Source organism: Thunnus maccoyii, chromosome 2 (genome assembly GCF_910596095.1).
Source record: "Thunnus maccoyii chromosome 2, fThuMac1.1, whole genome shotgun sequence".
NCBI classification, from domain to species: Eukaryota; Metazoa; Chordata; class Actinopteri; order Scombriformes; family Scombridae; genus Thunnus; species Thunnus maccoyii.
The window spans coordinates 31,747,618-31,769,183 of record NC_056534.1 but is presented as its reverse complement, the minus strand read 5'-3'; the positions used below and the strand labels follow the sequence as shown (position 1 = coordinate 31,769,183).

The 21,566-nt window shown below is 39.9% G+C and overlaps 1 protein-coding gene across 1 annotated transcript in view; it reads right to left on the bottom strand.

The window, feature by feature from the left end:
- Positions 1 to 383: 383 nt before the first annotated feature.
- The window catches only part of LOC121888693 (complement C3-like), a 35,149-nt gene continuing 13,966 nt past the window's right edge, over positions 384 to 21,566 (bottom strand). The window contains exons 16-42 of the mRNA XM_042400260.1: positions 21,417 to 21,485; positions 20,956 to 21,153; positions 20,706 to 20,823; positions 20,499 to 20,587; positions 20,197 to 20,336; positions 19,058 to 19,270; positions 18,694 to 18,745; positions 18,480 to 18,569; positions 18,096 to 18,302; positions 17,624 to 17,699; positions 17,321 to 17,480; positions 17,071 to 17,166; positions 15,181 to 15,331; positions 12,503 to 12,588; positions 12,005 to 12,082; positions 11,735 to 11,890; positions 11,552 to 11,614; positions 11,339 to 11,420; positions 11,154 to 11,202; positions 7,737 to 7,827; positions 7,549 to 7,638; positions 7,355 to 7,457; positions 5,998 to 6,087; positions 1,897 to 1,989; positions 1,715 to 1,798; positions 915 to 1,059; positions 384 to 652 (exon numbers count right to left, since the gene is read on the bottom strand). Of these exons, the coding sequence (XP_042256194.1) occupies positions 508 to 652; positions 915 to 1,059; positions 1,715 to 1,798; positions 1,897 to 1,989; positions 5,998 to 6,087; positions 7,355 to 7,457; positions 7,549 to 7,638; positions 7,737 to 7,827; positions 11,154 to 11,202; positions 11,339 to 11,420; positions 11,552 to 11,614; positions 11,735 to 11,890; positions 12,005 to 12,082; positions 12,503 to 12,588; positions 15,181 to 15,331; positions 17,071 to 17,166; positions 17,321 to 17,480; positions 17,624 to 17,699; positions 18,096 to 18,302; positions 18,480 to 18,569; positions 18,694 to 18,745; positions 19,058 to 19,270; positions 20,197 to 20,336; positions 20,499 to 20,587; positions 20,706 to 20,823; positions 20,956 to 21,153; positions 21,417 to 21,485 (3,014 nt within the window). The 3' untranslated portion in view covers positions 384 to 507. The remainder of the gene's footprint in view (positions 653 to 914; positions 1,060 to 1,714; positions 1,799 to 1,896; positions 1,990 to 5,997; positions 6,088 to 7,354; positions 7,458 to 7,548; positions 7,639 to 7,736; positions 7,828 to 11,153; positions 11,203 to 11,338; positions 11,421 to 11,551; positions 11,615 to 11,734; positions 11,891 to 12,004; positions 12,083 to 12,502; positions 12,589 to 15,180; positions 15,332 to 17,070; positions 17,167 to 17,320; positions 17,481 to 17,623; positions 17,700 to 18,095; positions 18,303 to 18,479; positions 18,570 to 18,693; positions 18,746 to 19,057; positions 19,271 to 20,196; positions 20,337 to 20,498; positions 20,588 to 20,705; positions 20,824 to 20,955; positions 21,154 to 21,416; positions 21,486 to 21,566) is intronic.

Genomic DNA, 21,566 nt, shown 5'->3' with positions numbered 1-21,566 from the left:
CTGTATTCATGCACATACCGAGCATATCCAGTTCTCTCACTTTTTTTCTCCTGTACTGTTTTCTGAGTATTTTAACTGACCTGTTTGGGAAGCTTTTTCCACTCTTTTCTGTGGTTTGTCAGACTATATACAGTATGTTGTTTGCAGCGATGATTTGTTTTTCTTTGGAACATGAATGTCAAATGCAGAAAGTTATTTATATGTTGTATTATTGTGTGTCATGTGATCCTATGTGGGATGGACCATTTTTTACGTTATTACATGGAAAAAAAGTCAGAATTAATTAAACTTCCAGTTGAACTTACCAAAGGTTATTATACAGTAACCTGACAGTAATCATTACTGTAATTTTCTACATCTATATAAAACACAGACGATGGGAATAAGACAATTACATTTTAATCAACACAGTGTAACAGTTTAACTTTTACATCACATATCTTGTAGCAGTTTAAGTTTTACGCAAATAACAGCTAATTTTAAAAGAACATTTTATTTCCTTGAGTTTCACTTCTGCTGACATCCATGGTCTTCGAAAATACCGATCATCTCCTCAATGCCCAAACAGGTCTTTCTGTATCCCTCAGTTTGACACTCTGCGTTCGTAGGCCAGTACTCGATCCAGGTTCTCTCACCAAGTACATACTGATACCTGAGGAGAGCAAAGTAAAAATCATTGTATGTTCATGTGGTCAGCTACCTGTAGTGCTCTAGATTTAACTTTTTGGATTGAAATATAAACAGATGAAAAAGCACGACTCCCTCCCTTCCATAAAAGGTAATATAGCAACAAACTAAGCTGCACATGACAGGCAAACCTGATTTTGTGTATGTTTTGGTAATAGAAAGCGGTGAAACAGTTTATTGGAGATGATGTTATGAGGGGGGTGCACACACACAAAGAACACACTTACAATTCCTCCTGGTCATCATAGAAAATATCTTTGGATGTGCCCATGATAAGGAAGGTTTTGTCACGCTTCAGATCTAAAGCCTCTCTGCAATGTGGATAACTCAGGAACGCGCGCAGCTTATCCACAAGATCCACATCAGAACTTCCTGTAATTACAATGCAGGAGAAGAGCAAGAAAATGCTTATGGATTAAATGCATAACTAAAGGTGCAGTATGAAACATAACTATTGTATTCTCACATCTTCCAAGTGGAATTATGCTTAAAGCAACAGTTTGACATTTTTGAGAAATGTGCTCATTCGCTTCCTGGTGACTCAGATAAGAAGAATGATAACACAATTATATACAGTATGTACGGTGAATATGAAGCTACAGCAGCAGCCAGCCAAGTAAGTTTGGTTAGCCTGGCTGTGTCCAAAGGTAACAAAATCTGCCTACAAGCACCTCTAAATTTCTAATTAACATGCATCTCATTTGTTTAATCTGTTCCAAAATTGAAGTGTTAAAGCAATGATTCATCATTTTATGGGGGGGTTGTGTACCAGACTATTTCTTGACCAGGACCAGTAACTTCCTGCAGTCTCCACTAGTTACCTGCCAATGCAAGCTAAACTATCCAGCTGCTGGCTGTAGCTTCCTGAGAGTGGTATCAATTATCTAATCTCACTCTTGGCAAGAAAGTAATTTCCCAAATATTCCCCAAAATGTCAAACTAAAATATCTAAGGTAGTGGCAAAAATGTCACCTATTTTCAGGCACTTTTGTTTCGTTTTGAAGGTTCAAAGCAGATAAATACCCACCTTCCTTGATGACTTCCAGTATCCGCATTGTATAAATGTCGGTGGACCCAACGTATTCAGAGTTTTCCACTCTTACTTTGTACCCTGAGGACAGACAAGATGCAGATGTTAGCTCACGTGCTCCCTTACTTATTTCCTCGATCTTTCACTAACACAAATGCAGTCCATCTACATTCTCTTACCAAAATCAATTGTGCTGGTCGGTGTAGTCTCACATAACTTAGCTGTGCGCTGATGGTTGGTGATTCCTTCTTTCTTCTGCATACTGCAGTTCTCTGGAAACAGACAATGGGCACAAAATAAATACACAACTGATGACCTGATGACCTAAATAAGCACATGTGCATATGTGTGGACAATAGTTGGGAACTTCTTTATCAGAAACATCAGTTTCTTCTACACAGCCATACATTGCTTTCCCGGACCCATAGTCCCTGACATCCTGGATAGGCTCCCGGAGCTGCTGCACTCAGTCCCGTCCTTGACCAAACAAGTAATAGTTCATGTGGGGACAAATGATACTGCTCATCAGCAGTCTGATTTTAATGACCTCTTCAAGTTAGTTTCAAATTCCTAAGTAGCTGTGGAATGACTTTCTTTATCTCTAGTCCAGTCACCACACTTGCCTGTGGATCAGGGCGTTTCAACAGACTCCTCAGTCACAATATTGGCTTTATTGACAATTTTAATCTGTTCTGGAATCCACACTCTATATTTAAAGGCGATGTGTGCACTGGGAACCTCCACTGGCAGCCCTGCGCCTCTCCTTGCCATGATGGTCCTGATCAATGCACGGTCTATTGGAAATAAGTCATTTATCCTGAATGACTTATTTTGTAGTGAAAGTGTAGACTTTATATTCTTGACTGAAACATGGCAGCAGAATATGGTAGGGCTGCTTGATTATGGCAAAAATCATAATCATGATTATTTTGGTCAATATTGAGGTCACGATTATTTAACACAATTACTCATTGGAAAGAGTTAGACCTCCTTCTGATCAATAACACATTATTTAACCATGGAGCTCCGGGCTGATCTGTTTGTTTCACTGTGCCAATCAGTGGTGGCTGGTGACTCAAAAAATTGGGGAGCGCAGGAGGAAAACCAACATGGAATCTTACAACAAACTGCATCATAATATATCATTGTCCCTCACCTGACAAGATCGGAGGGGTGGGGGGCGATTTTATATGCCGATAAAACAATTTGCTTTCAAAAACAAAAATCCCTGAGTGGTGACATTTAGCATATACATGTTGTTTCTAAACAAAGAATTACTCATTTTAGCCGCGGAATGGTTTAGAATGTGTCTAACAAATTTTACTAACAAAGTGAAATTCAAATTTATAGTATTTAAAGTCATACAAGAACCACCAGTCAAATGTAAAATTGCACACAAACCCCCAAACTTAGCTAACAAAAAGTCCAAAGCTTGCTGATGTTTCAACAAGGTCAATCTATGAGACTTTAAAGTATCCTTAATGAGTGAAAACTCTTTCATAGTCCATGTTAGTGTAGTAGAATGGAAATGTATTCCTGTCTGGGTTAAGCAGGCCTGTAGTGTTTTAGTCTCTTGATTACTCGGCGATCGGTAGTCAATCATTGTCTGTGGGTAGCCTATAAACACAGGTAGTTGTTTTCGCTGCACTCCCCTGATGCTGAATGCACGCCCCGTCTCGCTGGACTTCTGGAATTGCTACAGATCCCTCCGTGGTGACTCGCCTCCCTCAGAAGTGACCCTCTCACTGTCTGCTGTTAGTCTCCATGTGTAGTGGCAGCTTAGGCACCATAAACTCTGTCCTCCCCTGAGCTTGCATACGCTGCCTGATTGGACTGTGGGCCTTGGTCAGCATTTAGCAGCTTCACCTGGGAGCTGCTGCGGCAATTCTGGCCCACGCCACAAGAATGCTGCTGCTTTGCCTATAATTGGTGTTAACAATCATCGTCTTTGTTAAGAATTGTTTGGTCGGGTCATGCGGTGTTGTGGGCCAGCAGAACCATGACTAGTATTCTTTTAGCTGAGCCATTTTAAGTGTGTGAGTGTGTGTGTGCATTGTGAGAGGGTTTTTCTTTTCTTTTGTAGTTATCGTTTGTTTATTCACAGTTTTGCTTAGTTCAGTTCATTCATTTGTCTCTACTTTATAGCTTACATAATGATTTCACATACATAATATTGTTTTCATGGCTTATTCTGTTTATTTTTTTTTTCGTTGTGCAAATACAGGGCTTTTTTTTATGTCTGCAATAAATATTGTTTGGTGTAGTTTATTGTGTTTATTTTGTTCCTAAGTTGCTGGTTAGGTGTTCAATCATCTGACCAACTGATATTGTTTTGGAGAGTGTTTCTTTAGTTTGATTTTGTTTGTTTGTTCATTATTTTCTTTTTCTTTTTTTCTTGTTTTGTTACACCACTGGCAGGAGGCCCTTTTTCTATAGCTGTTGATAACCAGTGTTAATCGTTTCAACATCAGGGCCACTGTATGGTGTTTTTGTTTGTTTGTTTGGTTGAATACTTTACTGATTTTGTATTCCTTTTTAATTTTCAGAAGCTATATGTTAGCTCACTCCATAGCATCTCTGTCTTACAAACATGAGGGTGTAGGTTCAATTCTACCCATTGCTGATTTTAATCTTGGTAGATTTTTCAATTGTGTTCAGCTTCCAGTTATGCAATCTAAATTCGCTTTCAGCAATCACACACAATTTCTACAGAAATTGCATTTTCTAGTTATTCTTATTCTTCCGAATGTTTTTTGCAAGCTTTCAACACCTCTATACTTTGAGCGATAGAAAGCATTCAAATATCAAAATGTTCAGCTCTTTCAGGACATGTGAGCTATTACTTTCCAGCTTTCTATCATAATCCAGTGATTCTATATAATTTTTTTTAATATTAAAATTTATAATAGAAAGTCTATGGGAGGAATGTTTGAAAGCTAATATCTCAAAAACTAAAAGTGGTATAACGTTGATTTTTGAAGTACAGGTGTCCCATCTGTAAATACTTAACATATTAAAACATGGTACCAATAGCGCCACAATGTGGTCAGTTATTAAATGTTTTATGTTTTGGCTAATAACTCATGAACGATCTATCAAAAAAATATGGTCAGGATGTTCCTTGGATGATGCTGATTAGACTGATATAGGCCACACTCATTTGTGCCTATAAATTTATTCCGCCATTTTGTTTTTTTCAAGAAACATATGTTTTGCTTCTGTTGGCACATATTTCATCCAATCTTCATGAAACTTGGTACATACCATGTTTAGAGGACCCTGAATACAACTTCATTTGTTTTCAGATACCACTTACAGTTTGTCTGTTATTGGTAAGCAAACTTTTGAAGGTCTGGCCTAGTGCACTTAATGGTCAATAACTCCTCAATACTGAGTCTAGATTGCGACCAAATTTAGGGATGTTGTACACAAGGTGACCTTACAGAAGTGTGTAACATTTCATAAGTTTCTGCCTAAAGGGGGCGATAATGAAACGAAACTTGGTAAACAGGTTTTCCATGAGAATCTGCACGACATACTGAATCATGGCACCAATAGTCCCACCTTGTGGTCATAAATAAAACACCACCACACTACTTATTAACTACCAAATCTCTTAAATGTAACATGCCATGATAATCAAATTGTATTTGTACAGATGGAGATCCTGAACAAGTGTTTAGTATTTTCAGCAATGCTTTGTGATTCCTTTCAGTTTCAGCATTCACACACATTTTCCGCAGGAAATGCATTTCTAGTTATTCTTTTTTTACTCATTTTTGCTAATGTTAAAATAAAGAATTATTGATGGTTGGAACCACGTCTCTTGCTTCTTAGTGTAATGAACCTGATTGCCTTTTTGGGTTATTGGCACTGGTCTTAGGTAATATTTGTCCCTGAAAAACCTCCAGGGTGGCGTAGTTGGATTCCTTTGATTACACTGGTTAGTGCCCTACATACTATTCTCTTGCCACATTAGCATCATTAGACTAAGCATGATAGCAAGCTGACATTAGAGTCGCTAGCGTGGCTGTTGTTTAATCTTCTGTCAACGTCAAGTCCTCCATCTTTACTCAGGTGCAATACTAAATCGCTGCAGTTTACAGACAAAGCAGAATGATCACCCCCAAACCACTGATCAAGATATGCTTTACCTCTTTGAAGCACATTGTTCGTGTTGTGTTTATGTGTTTCTTTTAGAAGAATTTTAGGTGTATGGTTTGCTTAGGTACGCTTGCTGTAGACAGATTTGATCATCCGTGAGACTTCATCCCGCTTACCTTCAGCACATGTGCATTCAGTATTTTTGCAGAGCCTCAAAAGCTTGCCATCTGTTCTCTCTGGATGGTAGAATTTCACACAACGTGTCTCTGCAATGAGAAAGACAGATATTTAAAAATTAAAGCTGCAAGCAGCGATGAACGGGCCCTCGCGCCTCTATGCACGTTGGGCCACGACGCAATCGAAGGTCTTCTGTCACGGGCATGTAGATGTCTTCAGACCCGGGCTGTTTCAGACAATGCAAGAAGGAGATAAACATCACTTCCTTTGTCCACTGTTTTGCCTGCTGCTGGGGCTGCTTTGCTGAAATTTTTTAGGGGGCGCTATTCAGCCAGTTTGCATCACTGATGGAATATTGTCATGTAGACGTGTTCAGGCCAGGACTCTTATCAAACGTGTAAAGTTTGGTGCAGACTGGAGCATGTACAATAAAGTTATAGCAACTTCCTCTGTCATGGCGAAGCATCAAATCTCAATGGTGCTTGGACTTATAGTTTAGACATCAGAACCATTTGTTTGACACAAAGTCCATGCCTAGAGATTGCCACCCCATTGGTTTACATTGTTAGGTGTGATGTGGCACTACAACTTTCAGGGCTTACAATATCTGAACCGTCCGAGTTATTACAAAGTTTTTAACAACTTTTGTTCAGCAGTGTCATAAGTCATGTATTGAAGTTTGAAGCTGATACCATTAACGCCCTAGGAGGAGATAGCGTTTCTTGGGGGTCCAAAATTGGCGCAAAGTTGTACTTTGATGGGTATATTGCGGACTTCCTGTTGGATTTAGGTTAGGGGTGTTACATATGATTTGTAGGTATTGATGAGAGGAATAATTGAGTTTTGGTTGGATCTCTCTACGACATTCCTACGGGCCGTGGCAGCCATATTAGATACACAGGTGGCGCCATAGAGCACCTTGTGGCACTTTGGGGGATAGTTTTTACATTTTATCAAATTTTACACCAGACCTGATGTGTGTGCCAAATTTGGTGAGTTTTTGAGCATGTTTAGGGGGTCAAATTAAGGGTTGAAGTGGCGTAATAATAAAGAAAGAAGAAGAAGAAGAAAGAAACAACACACGAAATACAATAGGGTCTTCGCCCCTTTGGGGCTCAGGCCCTAATAAGAAAGAAACAAACACATGAAATACAATAGGGTCTTCGCCCTTTGGGGCTCAGGCCCTAAATATTTTGTGCTGATTGCAGTACATCACAAAATGAACATAAAATACTTTGGGAATCTAATAATGTCTGCTTATTCATCCTGTTAATTACTCTGAACATTTATCAGCAGCAAAGAAAAATCATGAAGCTCACAGAGGCAGCATACAGTATAAGTGTCTTTGAGACTCACGTTCATAGTATTCATAGACAGACACAGCAGCTGGTTGTAAGACGCCCACTTTCAGCTTCTGATGAATCCTAAAAGCAATCTCCTCTGGACGTTCATGAGAAATCTATGGAGAGATGTAAGACAGAGGTGAGACAGAGATAAATAGAACAAGGCAGAGAGAAGAGGGGTAGAGGGAGGTAATACTGATGCCTTGCCTTGTCCAGGTAGATGATGAGTGAGCCTCTTTCTGACAGGACCGTATTCACTTCATATTTTGCAATAGTGCGGGCATGTCCTTTGCACAACTACACACACAAACATACACACAAACATGATTAGACAACTTTCTAGACCATAAAACACATCTCTATATGGGTATGTGCATATCTGTAAAGACTCTTACTGAATCGAGGTCTTTTGTGTTAATGGTGAAGCCAGTTAGCAAGCCAATATCCAAGATTGACATTCTTGCATCACGCTCGGGGTCCTTAAAACTGAACACAGAAAATGGACAGAATATTTTAAAAAACAGAATAAAAAAGATGGAGAGAAAGAAAGTGAAGGGAAGCTTTTTTAATCAAATATCAAATCAAATACAGACATGGCTGAAAATATTGGTATCTTCCATCTTAAAAAAAAACCAACTTATTTTTCTCTGTATTAAGGTGAAACTGACAGGAGTATATAGTATCCATCATTCGTTATTTCACATTGAATATAACTGAAACTTTGCTTTTGATTTAAAACATATTATTTAATACAATAAAACAAATGAAAATGACATGGCCAAAAATATTGGTACCCTTAAGTTAATATTTTGTAACACAGCCTTTGGAGGCAAAAACTGCAGTCAAGCGCTTTCTGTAACTCTGTATAAGGTTTCTGCATTTCTCCACCAGTAGTTCAGCCCTTTCTTCTTGAGCAAACTGCTCCAGTTCTCTTAGGTTTGATGGATGCCGTCTCCCAACTACAAGTTTTTGCTCTTTACACAGATGTTCAATGGGATTAAGATCAGGACTCATAGCAGGCCACTTCAGAACGGTCCAACATTTTCCTCTCATCCACTCTTGGGTGCTTTTGGATGTATGTTTGGAGTCATTATCCTGCTGGAAGACCCATGACCTGCGACTAAGATACAGTTTTCCGACACTGGGCTGTGTGTTTCACCCCAAAATGCTATGATAGTAGGGATGTGCAGAGAGCCCAGTATTTGTATTTGTATTTATATTTGTTGAGTTCTCAATCTCAATCTCAATCAAAACACTGTTCAAGGTGAGTGGTGCATTATTTTACTAAAATGAAAGGGTACCAATAATTTTGGCCACGTCTGTATCCTTTAAGATTTCAGATGTTTCAAAAAACATTTTAAATTAGGAGAAAGAAGCAAGAAAAGTGTGAGGTGAGGGTCGATAATGAAGAAATAAATCAGGGACTCGAGGGGCAGGGCGATTAAAAATCAATGCTGATTTTGCCCTTCTTCTGCATCCTGCAGGCTATGGTATGTGTTAGGAGTAAAGGGGGCGGGGTTTATAGTTCCTCTTTCTTCCTTTCCCTTTCCTAAACACTGGACTGGTTTTCATTGAGAAGATAACAAGGGGGTGTGGTTAAGCTGCGGGTTGATAAAAAGGACGTCACGGTGAGGTGCGCGCACAGCCACTGGAGTAACGTGATGAGGCTCAGCTGGGAAAGCGCGACAATTGAATAAGTGATACGAGTTGAGTTAAAGACCCGAGACGTCCTTTTAGAAGCGTTTTCGAGACATTACAGCTTCACACCTTTCCTGTGCCCGGACCCTTGTGTAAAACCAGCTTCTTGTGTTCTTCGGGGACCCATCCCCCAACCACCAAAAACTGAACTGAACCGCTAGAAGGAGCTCACATTGAACTCGCCTATGTCCACAGAGCTGCATAAACTGTTTGGAAAAAACAGCAGCCAAGCCTCCTCCTCAACCAGACATCCTGGGTGCACTAACAAAGTCACAGTCTGTGGGACACAGTTCAGTCAAGGCCATGTTGTCACTACATTTCATCCAGGTCTCAGTAATAAACAAAAAAGTCCCTTAGGATACAAGTTTTATTACACACCGACCTAGCGTTGATTAACGCTATCTTAATCAGAGTGGATTGCAGTAAGGATTTATGATTGCAGGTGATCTGGATCAGGTTGCTACCGTTTACTGTAAATTTACGAATGGCTATACATTTCTTTGGCCTGAAGTTTGTGATAACTAGAATCGGTGAGCCAGGATCTGAAGAGGGGAGATGGACAGATGATAGAGTTACTGCCGGCGGAGGACAATAGGGGGTGCTGGCGCACAAGATGGTGTCTTGGGATGAAACAGGAAGAGGGGGGTTTTGGAGTGGGTGTGTGCTGTGTACACAGTCATGCACATGGAGCACACTGGATTGCGTGCTGAAAATTTGCCAACAGCATTTGACGACCCTGCCTGTTGGGATGAATCCCATCTCTTTTGAAGATTCTCTCCATCTATTTTTCAATAAAAGCCAAGTTTTGAGTGCTACATGCGGAGTGGAGTCAGGTGTTCAGGCTGAGAATGTGGCTAAAGCACTTAGCTCTGCGTCCAAAGGAGGGAATAGGCCTGCTGATAAAAATGGACTTTCCAGTGTCCTTTAAAACGTTAAAAAGGAGACTGAAGTCATTTTTGGTGTGCTCAGACTCCCGACGGGAAGTGTCGTTCGTCCCTACATGCAGCACTATTCGTGGGATGGAGGTTGGGAGTGAAGGCAGTAAGTTCAGGAAGGGGGGGGTGAGAGGATAAGGAGGTGAAGTGTGCGAGCTACCAGAACTGGACAGCGAGTGCTCCGTCTGCAAGGAGTACAGCTGCTCAGGTAGAATAATCTGTGCAGGTGGGTAGGAGCGAGGAGGCACAGCCCAAGGAAGATCTCCTGAGCGTCTGATGACAGCCTCTTGCAGCATCCTACAGCGCCTCGTCCCAAACGTGGGGTAGCGAGCCACCCAATCTGCGCTGGCCACAGATGGAGGAGACGCAGTGGTGACGGGAGGGGCCAGAGCTGGAGTGGGGTCTGCTGGCTCGGACGCCGACAGGTCTGCAGAGGCATCACCAGGATGGACCGGAGCCTCATCCATCAGGGAAATAAAGAGGTTAGAGAGAGTGAAAGGAGGTGGTGGAGAGACTCTCCCTTTAACCAAATCCCTACTTTGGCCGCGATGAACCACCTCAGCTCAGGACGGCTGGGACGGCATCAGAGTGGAGCTGTGAACCAGGGCCATTCCCATGCCGACCTCCGGATCAGCTGGTGGCTCCAGTGCAGCGGTGGAGGTGGTGGTTTCCAGTGCCCCCAGAACCAGCTCTCGTTCGAAGGAATGGCCACCTGCTTCGGCTACAGGACTCTCTGGGTGGGCAGTGCCAGTGTGCATTTAAGGCAGCCAAGGAAGGGTGGTAGTAGAGGCCGAGATCAGTTGTGACATCAGTGAGGAGAGCGATCGGGCCGCCTGAGCGATAAGGCTGGAGGACTGCATATGGGAGATATGCTTTGCCTGGGCGGTGATGATTGAGATAAAGCTGTCAACCAGCTGATCCTTTTTTCAAAGTTCTGTCTTCAGGGGGAGATATGTTACAATAACTAAAAGTATATTAAAATATATATGGCATAAAACTGGTTCAGAACTAGATAAAAAGGCAATTTCTGACACAGCTTCTGGCAGGTGAGTGACAAAGGAGAGCAACAGAAAGAGCAGAGAAGAAGTGAAATAATGAAGGACCGTAGCTCGTTAGAAAATGTTCTGTATAAAGCCATGTTGCTGAAACACAAGTCTGTTACATCTTGATTGTACTTACAAAACTTCTATTTTCAGCTTGTATATCTTCTCATCATCTTCCATTTTCTCTGGAGGAGCAAACAGTAGATGTAGTATTTAGTTTATTAGTATTTTACATAGTTTTTCTCATTAAAGAAAAAAACTTAAGGAACACAAAAAGCAACAAATAAAGACTAATATATAAAGTGGAAGAGACAGAATTACCTGGGACGAGCTGCACAGACAGGTTAAACTGTTGACAGTCACTCTCCTTTTCTTTAGGCAGAGTGTAATACAGTGACACCATCTGTCACATAGACAAAAGTGCATTTTAATATTGCATTCATTGTGATAAATTAAATTAAATAATCTGGAATTCCAAAGGCACACATCAATACACAACAGATGATCCAAACAAAAATATTGTTTTTTACTTACTTTCAGCGTTGCTTCTCCGGTGCCCACAGCAGTCACTTCCACATTTTGGTTTATACCATTGAACTGTTGTGATTTAAATAAAGACACAAACACACGCACGGGTCAGCGGGGGAAACACACGCAGAGAGCAGAATGCACGATGGTATGATATGTGTGTTTGTGCATGATGTGTGTGTGTCTCACTTTAGATGTTCTGGTGGCATAGTGGTTCTCCTTGTTGAATTTGAACCGGTCAGGCGTTGACTTGCCTGGCACTAGGATGTTGACATGCAGATCATACTGTGGTTCTTGTGCATTTGCCCAGTACTCAGTTATGGCCTGATACACTATTATGGTAGCCTGGCGGGAAAAAGAGTGGGTGGGGGGCAAAAGAACTTAACAAAAATGCAGTTGATGCACAAATAGTGGTATATGAATGTCCAGTATCAAGGTTGACAGAGATGTCTGTGTTACCTGAGTTGATCCATAGCCTCCACCCACTCTCTGCTGTTTGTTGAACCATCTCACAACAGGTCTGGCATCCTCAAAGGCCTTTATTAACAGAAGGCAAGAAAAGGGTTGAAATCTGTTTGATTGACTGTGTATTTGATTTTTTAAATCTTAATTCTGTTATGGTTATACTTTAAATTATTTCCTGTCAGTTCCTAAAGCCTACCATAGATTGTTAGATTACCAAATCAATTTTTCCTATTATTATGACACAGTCATCTTGCTGAGACTCGAAACTTGTCTGATAGAATCAATCAATCACAATAAAACATAATATCTGCTTCATTTTTACATTTGACATTACTGAGAGACATATTTCACTGACTTTGGTTTCCAGTCAAGGAAATGCCTCTCTTCACCAACCATCTGCCCTTTAAGTGAGCTAATAAGAATAATGACTCTCTTGTATGTTTTCTGTAACATGACGTGCTGGTGAAACACACATAACTGGGACTTACTCACCTTGGCCTTGACCAAAGCCAGAAGGGCATAAGCTGTGGCTTCTAGGGTGTACTCACGTCCCTTGGGAACAGGCCAGTGGGATGAATCTGAAGGAGACACAGACAAATATTTTTTATTGTTATGCTGTACCTGTGAAAAGCTTACTTGACTATCTAACCTAAAAAATGAATAAATATTGAACCTAATCCGTGAAAAATTAAATAAAAAGTCTGACTGATGAGGCCGATACTGACATTGATATTTGAGAGTTAAAAATATCAGATATTTGTCTTTTAATATTAACACCTAACATAACCAAACATTTCTGATAAAGATCGATTAAAATTTCAAAATTCTCATATTTGTACTGAGCAGCACACTTTTGAACAGTGGCAGATTGTAACTAAGCACATTTACTCAAGTACTGTCTATAAATACACACTTGAGGTATTTGTACTTTACTTGAATATATTTTATGCTACTTTGTATTTTCTACTTAATATTGTTGTTGTTATTATTGAATTATTATTATTATTGAATTATTAGGGCCCAAGCACCAAGCGGTTCAAGGCCCTATTGGATCTGAAGGAATTATTCTTCTTCTTCCAAAACAAACACATTTTTGAGGGACTAAACGTACATGAAAAGTCGTTAAACTTTGCACATACATCAGAAGTGGTGAAAAAATTTGATATTTTATAGGTCTTGACGAAAATGGCTCAACAGCGCCCCCTTAACTGTATCCCCTGCTGCATGTTTCACCAACATGCACAGAAATTGGTACACACATGTACCATGCCCAGACGCACAAAAAAGTCTATAGGAGCAAAACCATAAACCCAACAGGAAGTCAGCCATTTTGAATTAAGCGACCATTTTGGAAATTTGCATCCTTTCTATTTTAACAAACTGCTCCTACAGATTTCATCAGATTGACTTCAAAATTAGTGTGTCTTCTAGACTAGTTTGTGATCAAAAGTTATTAAAATCATGAGTTTTCACTGAACGCCTTTGCTGTTGCGAATTTCGATGTTTTCGATGTTTCGCCATAAAACTGGAAGTCCTTAGTTTTCATCACAAGCCGTTACCATAGCAACACATTGTTCGCCACAAAATAAAGCTGTTTTTCAGGGGCTAGACATGTTTGAAAACTCACAAAACTTTGCACACACGATAGGTCTTAAAGTCTGTAATACTGTATAGGTGGCGGGCATGGATGTGGCAGAATGGCTCGACAGCACCCCCTACAATATTTCAACAAAGCTAACCCGCGCCACATTAAACCTACATGTACGAAAATCGGTACACACATGTATCATGCCAGGGCGCACAAAAGTCTCTTGGACCCATAGCTTAAACTCAACAGGAAGTCGGACATTTTGAATTTAGTGCTCAATTTTGGTGATTTTGCATGCCTTGTATTTTAACAAACTCCTCCTACAAAATTCAACACAACAACTTCAAAATCAGTGTGTGTCATTTAAACTAGTTTGTGATCAAAAGTTATCAAAAGATTTAGTTATCGTTGACACGCGTTACTGTGGTGCAGAGTTGAGTTTTGATGTTTCGACATGACAGAGACTGTTATAACTTTAGTGTAAATGCTCCAGTCTGCACCAAACTTTACATGTTTGATAAGAGTCCCAGCCTGAACATGTCTACATGACAGTTTTCCATCAGTGATACAAACTGGCGTAATAGCGTCCCCTACGAAATTTCAGCAAAGTAGCCCCAGCAGCAGGCAAAATAATGGACAAAGGAAGTGATGTTTATGTCTTTCTTGCACTGTCTGAAAACAGCTCGGGTCTGAAGACATCTACATGTCCGTGACAGAAGCCCTTCGATTGCACCGCAGCACGACGTGCGTGGAGGCGTGAGGGCCCGTTCATCGCTGCTTGCAGTTTCAATTATTATTATTTTTACTTCACTACAATTCTTTGCCTCTAATAGTTACTGGTTGCCTTTAGAATAAGATTTTACATAAATAATATATTTTAATATTTTAACTGTTTAAATTTCTGCTCTTTTCTGTTTAAAATTTGTTACGCATTTTGTATGAAAGGTGCTATGTAAATAAGGTATATTACTAATATTGTTATTATAAAGAAACATATGATTTTATGATGACACTTATATAATATGACGCAGTACTATTACTATTAATCTATGACAAGATAAACTACAAATTTAAAATGTTCTTATATGTATTTGTTAGTGATAAAAACAGACAATGTAATATGGGATACTATTAAAATATATCACTCTAAAAGAAGCCAGTCTGCATTATGGATACTTTTACTTTTGATAGTTGGAGTGTATTTAGCTGATAATACTTCTGTACTTTTACTTAAATAACATTTTTAACTCAGGACTATTACATGTAATGGAGTATTTTTAGACAACAGTATTTCTAGGATCTGAATACTTCTTCCACCACTGCTTTTGAATGTCTTGAACAATGTTGAAAAATAACATTTGTTCTGGTGGACAATCCATGTAAATGAGATATTGTTTCTTAATTAGCTCAGATATATTGTTGGTATTTCTCTACTGCAGTTTTTATTGTCTAATGTATTCACTGATACTGATATTCCTGTGTCTGTGATAAAGTAAAATCATCAGATTATTTTGGCCATGTCAATGTCCATCTATAGATGCTGTTTCTGAATATGATTAACAATATTGTTGTGTGACGACACCTGGAGAAACAAAGGAGTAGAGGATCTGCTGGTTCAGTTTGCGTTCATTGGCCAGGGCATATGATGTCATGGCAACAGCATATGGGTTGGTGAGGCTAGGCAGACGCTTTTCCAGGTAGGCAACAGCTTTGTCTATACTGCCTGGCAGACTCTGGACAGTAGGAGAAGATGAAGGAAGGAGGAAGAAGAGAATGGGAGAACAGGCGGACAGTAAAAATGAACACAAAAGGCTTTAAAATGGGGGAGAAGACAGCAACTCATTCATTTTCAATAACCACTCTGTATGTTAGAGCAGTATTTGAACCTGAGACAAGTCTGGATTGTTCCCTCTCTTACCATCTTCTTTGCTTTCTGAGCCATACTGAGCCTAGTTACTGAGTTACTGAGTTGGTTACTGTTGGGGTGTGGGGTAATGATGTTATGCATAAACACAAGAGAAAAAGAATGAGGAGTGTGTGTTTATCTGCTCTATTGTAAGTTGCAATTGTTTGCATGTCTGTCTACAGTACTATCTACATTGGCAACAGATACTTACTTTTATGGCCAAAGAGCACATAATTAACTAATTCAAACCTGGAAACATGATGTTAGGCTAACGCTAGTCACATTCCAGCAACCCCAGAATATTTTACACAACAAACACAAGTTATTCCGTATCCACAAAGGAATTTCTCTAGTCCCGTTAAAAGTGAAACACTGTTACACAGTTATGTTGCAACAAAATAAGTCTGATTTTACTATTTTTTTAAAGGTGCCTTCAGACAGCAAGTAGTTGTTGCTGCCGCCTCCTTTGATTTCAGTGTAAAAGTGATGGCTGCTGTGTTGCCAAGGCTGGAGCGACAAGGAGAGGAAGGGCAGCTGCCGCTCTTTTGAATGTGCACAGATCTTTGGTAACTTTGGTGACACTTTAGATTACAGCCCACAACGTACAGCTTAATTACTCCGTAGTTACAGTGTAATCTTTTTTACTAATGGTGTACCAGTACAGTGCATACCAATACATATACGTAGGTACAGGGGAACAAGATGTGACGCTATGGAATAAGGGGGCAACAACTTTGGTACTTATAAAGAACTTAAACTGTAGTTACTTTTTAACTGCTGGGTACTTATTCTATTAGAGTACCTATTCTTCTACAGAGTTAGAGTTCATTATGGTTCAGCTTTTCCAACTTGCTGCCATGGCTTGCCGTGTGACCATAGCAACCACAGAAACCACAGTTAGGGAAGAGCATTAGGAAACAATACAGGAGTTGATTTTGATAAAATCAAAATGCAACAAAGTACAATAGAAACCTGAAGCATGTGACTTTAAGCTTCTGCTTCATTGAAGAAACAACAAATACCATGTAGACAGATGAGGAGACTATACCGTTCCCCAGATTAATACATGAGACAAATATAAATGCCATATTTCCATCACATTTCCACATGGTTTTCCATTGTTTGAGGTTTGACTAGTGTTCTTTCAGTTACGTCAGCTTGTTGCACCGTCATCTTCTGCAATGGTTTCATAGCACCAAACTGGAGAATTAGCACCAGTAACTTTGTATCTTGATGTGCCCGATTCCTAACATTTGAAGTCAACAGTAGTTGATGAAAACATGCATTAAGGCCTGCATTCTCATTTTCTTTAGCCAATTTTCTGGAAACATGATTAAAATTTGTGCTACACTGAGTATTGTAAACCACATATGTGCCATGCAAGAATGGAAAGCTTGACAGGCTTAGCAACAGTAACTAGGGGAGCAGGGATTAGCTAGCGGTCAATTGCTTAATGGTGGTTCGGTGACTGCAGAAAGCTTGCTTTTGCTCATCATTAATTTGGAGTCAGTGAATGAAAAAATAAAACTGGTGAGGGAAAAAGATGTTTGCAGGTGAGGTACTCACATTAACCATGTCAGAACATAGTGTGCGTGACTCCTGCATAGCAATGAGGCAGAAGGCCGTCATGGAGGCATCTGAATCTGTGCCACTCACATCACCCTACACACACAGACACACAGTTGTCAGAACCATCATCAATATCAACAGCATAAACATCTCTTTGTTCATATACTGTAAGATCATAGTGATGTGATTGTGTAGCTATTTTATAGCATCAATTGAAGACTGATGTAACTTAAATCATTGCACGCACAGTCATCTTTGCATCATACACTTGTCCAACTTCTCTAAACAGGCCATCAGGTTGTTGTGCATTGAGAATTAGAAACTTGACAGCGTCACAGACATCATTTCTTTTCACTACCACCAGACTGCTGGCCATGGCAAAAACCTTGGCAACATATGCTGTCAGCCTTAGAGAGGAGAGGAGAGAGTGTAAAAGTTTAATTAAATTTATTTTCACATGAGATACACCCATCCTCACAAAGTTGGAATCTCAGTTAAGTAGGATGAACAAACATTTACATATGTGATTATGAATGTTTTGTTGCCTCACCACGTGGTACTATCGCTATGGTCCCAAATAGCAAAAGAACCATCATCCTTACGGTAATTCAGCTGGTTCTGGTAGCCTGGACACAAACAAAACCCACAACCTTTTCACTGACTTCCATTCAATTAATCTTATCCAATGTATGACAATTTGAGAAGTCTTGTTAAAGTGTGATCCCCGTTTAGAGTGTATAAGGTCATTTTTTTTCTTCAATTGTAGCATCTTTCAAATAATTTTGATGGCATTGTTGTTTTTGTAAAAAAGTAAGACAATCCTAGTGAAAACTGCTGTAGTCTATGTGTTGCATTCATTCAACCCATATTCTGAATGTTCCTGGCCAGGATCTGTGGGGCAGGAGCAGCATGCATTGCTGTCTACCACTGTCTTTTTTTATATCACTTCTGCCAAAGTCAGAAATTTAAAAATCTGACACATAGGGGTTTTTGTGCTAATTGTTTTATCTATGTGTGCCTACCGGCTTTGATGTGTTGCAGAGCTTCGCCACGTTTCTGAAGGCCAATGGTTTCCCACTGGTTGGTTTTGTCCAAATATGTGGTTGCAATGACAGGCAGGGTCATGCGGGCCATGTTCTGCTCTCCACAGCCTGAGGGCTGGACAATCAGGCTACCCATTGACGTCCCACTAATGGCGCTTTCCACCAGTTCACTTACTTGCTCTCTCCCTGCATGCACACACACACACACAGAAACCATAACATTATAGATCAACTGGAAGAAACAACCAAACAAACATGTAAAGGTCCCGTACAACCAGTGAAGTCATTGCCAATGAGAAGCAACAACAGTAACAGTTTACACCAGTGCAGTTTGTTGTTTGCCCATACAACATTATATCTCACCTGTCACAGAGATCTGTGTGCTAGTAGGTGTGTCTGGAACCAAATCCTTCTTAGGTATATAACTCTTGATAGTTTCTTTTTGTTCACCACCTAAAGGGACGCACCATGGTTAAGTTGGAGGATTAATTACCATGTGAAGAAAACATGATATTACTAAATTACTTTGTTGCTCCTATACTGCAGCCATTTAATAGAGTAAACTCATCACACAAACCTTTAGGGTCCAGAGTTATGCTTTCTTTAGATTTAACCAGTACGCCTTCAGGCTGGAGAAACAACAGGACAAACATCAGAGAAAATATTTTTGAGTAAACTTTATAGGCTGGTGTGTAGGAAAATACAATCTGGCTTCCTTGTTCAATTATTGTTCTATCTTTTTTAGTCTGTTTTTCTTATTTTCAATTGCATTTAAAAAGACTGATATACAGAAAACAAGTCTTCTAAACATGCATCAAAGTTAAGCCCCAAAAGATGAGTGTTTCCCTTTAATGACAATAAGTAACATGACTTTGATTTCAATCAAGTGGCTAAATAGGGCAACTGTACAAACCGATTGTAACTGGTTGAAAGCCTCTTACCACCACCCGCAGTGGTTTCATGATTCCATCACTGACATGTGAGGCTTTAACAGCTGCTTTGACTTCAATTGAGGATTCTCCTGCTTTCATGGGAATAATGATAAAAGGTACAGATCGTGTTGTTTTGGGCCAAACTTCAACCTCCTGACGATACTTTCCACGCTTAGAGGCTGAACTGCACACATGCTCTGCTTCAATCAGATCAACACGCACCTTGAAAACAAGACAAAGATGGAGAAAGAAACTGAGGTATGTGCAGTTGATTTAAGATGAAGATCCCCTCCCTGAGTAGCAGATTCTGATGAAATACTGTATGTTGATTCTTCTGAGTATCTACACATAATTTCTTATCACTTTCAACAATTTCTGCCACTGTGTTTCATTATCTATAGAATAACAACAACATTATTTCTGTTTTAAAGGACCAGTGTGTAGGATTTAGTCATCTAGTGGTGAGGTTGCAGATTGCAACCAACTGAATACTCCTCCCCCTCCAAGCGTGTAGGAGAACTTATGGTGGCCACAAAATTTGTGCAAAAGGCCCTCTCTAGAGCCAGTGTTTGGTTTGTCCATTCCAGGCTACTGTGGAAGGAGACCCACTCCCTATGTAGCTATAAAGGGCTCATTCTAAGGTAATAAAAACACAACGATCCTTATTTTCAGGTGATTATACACTAATTAAAACATACTTATGAATATTATATTCTGTTTGTGCCAAATTCATGCTGCTAGATGCCACTAAATTCTGCACACTGTACCTTTAAATAGGGATTTGCTCATATATTAAAAATAATAATGATCAGTATTAGTTTAAGTCCGTCCGTTTAAGTTGATGATTCCATCCCCATTTGAAGAAAATGTCATTTTTTAAACTGTTTCCTAAAAGATCAATTTGATCTTAAGAATGGAAAGGCACACAGTAAATATTGCAGTGAGACATCACAACTATCAAAGACTGGAGAAAGGATTGCTTCTTGCTTTACTTTCATTTATTATTTCTCTTTTTGCCACATAATTTATATCAGTCCAATATTTACTATTGTTTTTGCTCTTTTGTTTGCAAACTCTCCAGAAAAATATCATGGTCTCATTGGCTTGCTGAATGTCCTGAACACCGGAGCTGAGTAACATAGACTTACTGTCAGACGGTCTCGGCTGTAGTTGTGGAGAATTGCCTTAACTTCTATCTGCTCTCCACGAACAGCAGAGTAAGGCAGCCTGAGATCAATGAAGAAATCCCTCCGGACAATTACCTCTAACGGATCGCCAACACAGATTCCTTAAAATGGGAGGGATTAAAAGAAACACAACCAAACAAGGGATGAGAGAAGAAGAAAATAAGTGTGAGGGATGGAGAGACAGTACAATGGTGGGCTTTTGGCTTCAAGGTTGAAGAGGCACAATTAAAGCACAAGACAGATTTTAGTCACTGAATCCTCACCGTGAGTTCTTGACAGACTAATGCCAGTGAATTCCCAGGTTGTGATTGAGTCTTTCAAAGGGATATCTCTCTCATAGACTGTTGGGCCGCTGAAACATAGAAAAGTGTAATCAGGTTGACAGGTAAAAGGTCATTTTAAATTCAAGTGGTGTCATGAAATTAGTTATCAGTATATTTGTATGTGTTTATAGATGTCAGTTGACTCACCAATCAGGTGTATGTGAAGGGCAAGCAGGCAGATCGATTTCTATAAACAGCCAACTTTCAGGGAAATTGGTGCGTGTAACAATCTCATTGCTGTCCATGTAACTGTCATCTTCCTCACCTGATGAATAGATTTATAGATGAATAGGTTATTATTTCCACTGGGAGACACTGATTGTTTTCTAACTTTCTCTATAACCATGGAAAGTAACCACCCAGGGCTTTTCTCCCATCCCTCGTCCCTGTCTCTTACTGCGAGCCAATATGAGGCTGTCATGCTTCATCTCAGCTCGCTGTCTTTCCAGCTCTTTGCAGCAGTGTATGAAGGCCTCGACACAGGCTGTACCGTCAGTGATGTACTCGCTGCGCACCTCACAGGTGTATGAGAGGGGGGTGTCCCTCATGCCATCCAAACAACAGTCACGTTGCAGTTCTTCTTTATATAGCTTCACTGGAAAGAAGCAGGAGAAGCAGAGGTGAGAAGGTATAGAGAGCAAGAAGAGGGGTGATGTACAACTGGACAGTTATTTAACATGTAAATACATTTGAAAGTAGGGAAAATAGAAATATAAATTGAGTTTCTATCTTTCCATTGATAGACAGAATTGCAAAGACAAATATTGTTTATAACTACAAACATTTTGGAGAGTCCAAGCTGTGTGGCACACGGGACTGGATATGTGTTTATTGGGTAGTTTCAGCTGTGGTTCTTACCTAAGCTGGTCGTGACATCCGTTATAGTAGTGGCTCGTCTCCTCCTGCTGGGGGCCGGACATTTCAATTCTGGAAATGCAACACAAACTAAATCTTTAAAGGATCCCAACAAGGTTAAATGTAGACTTGAGTTCTGCATGGTGTCTGTGA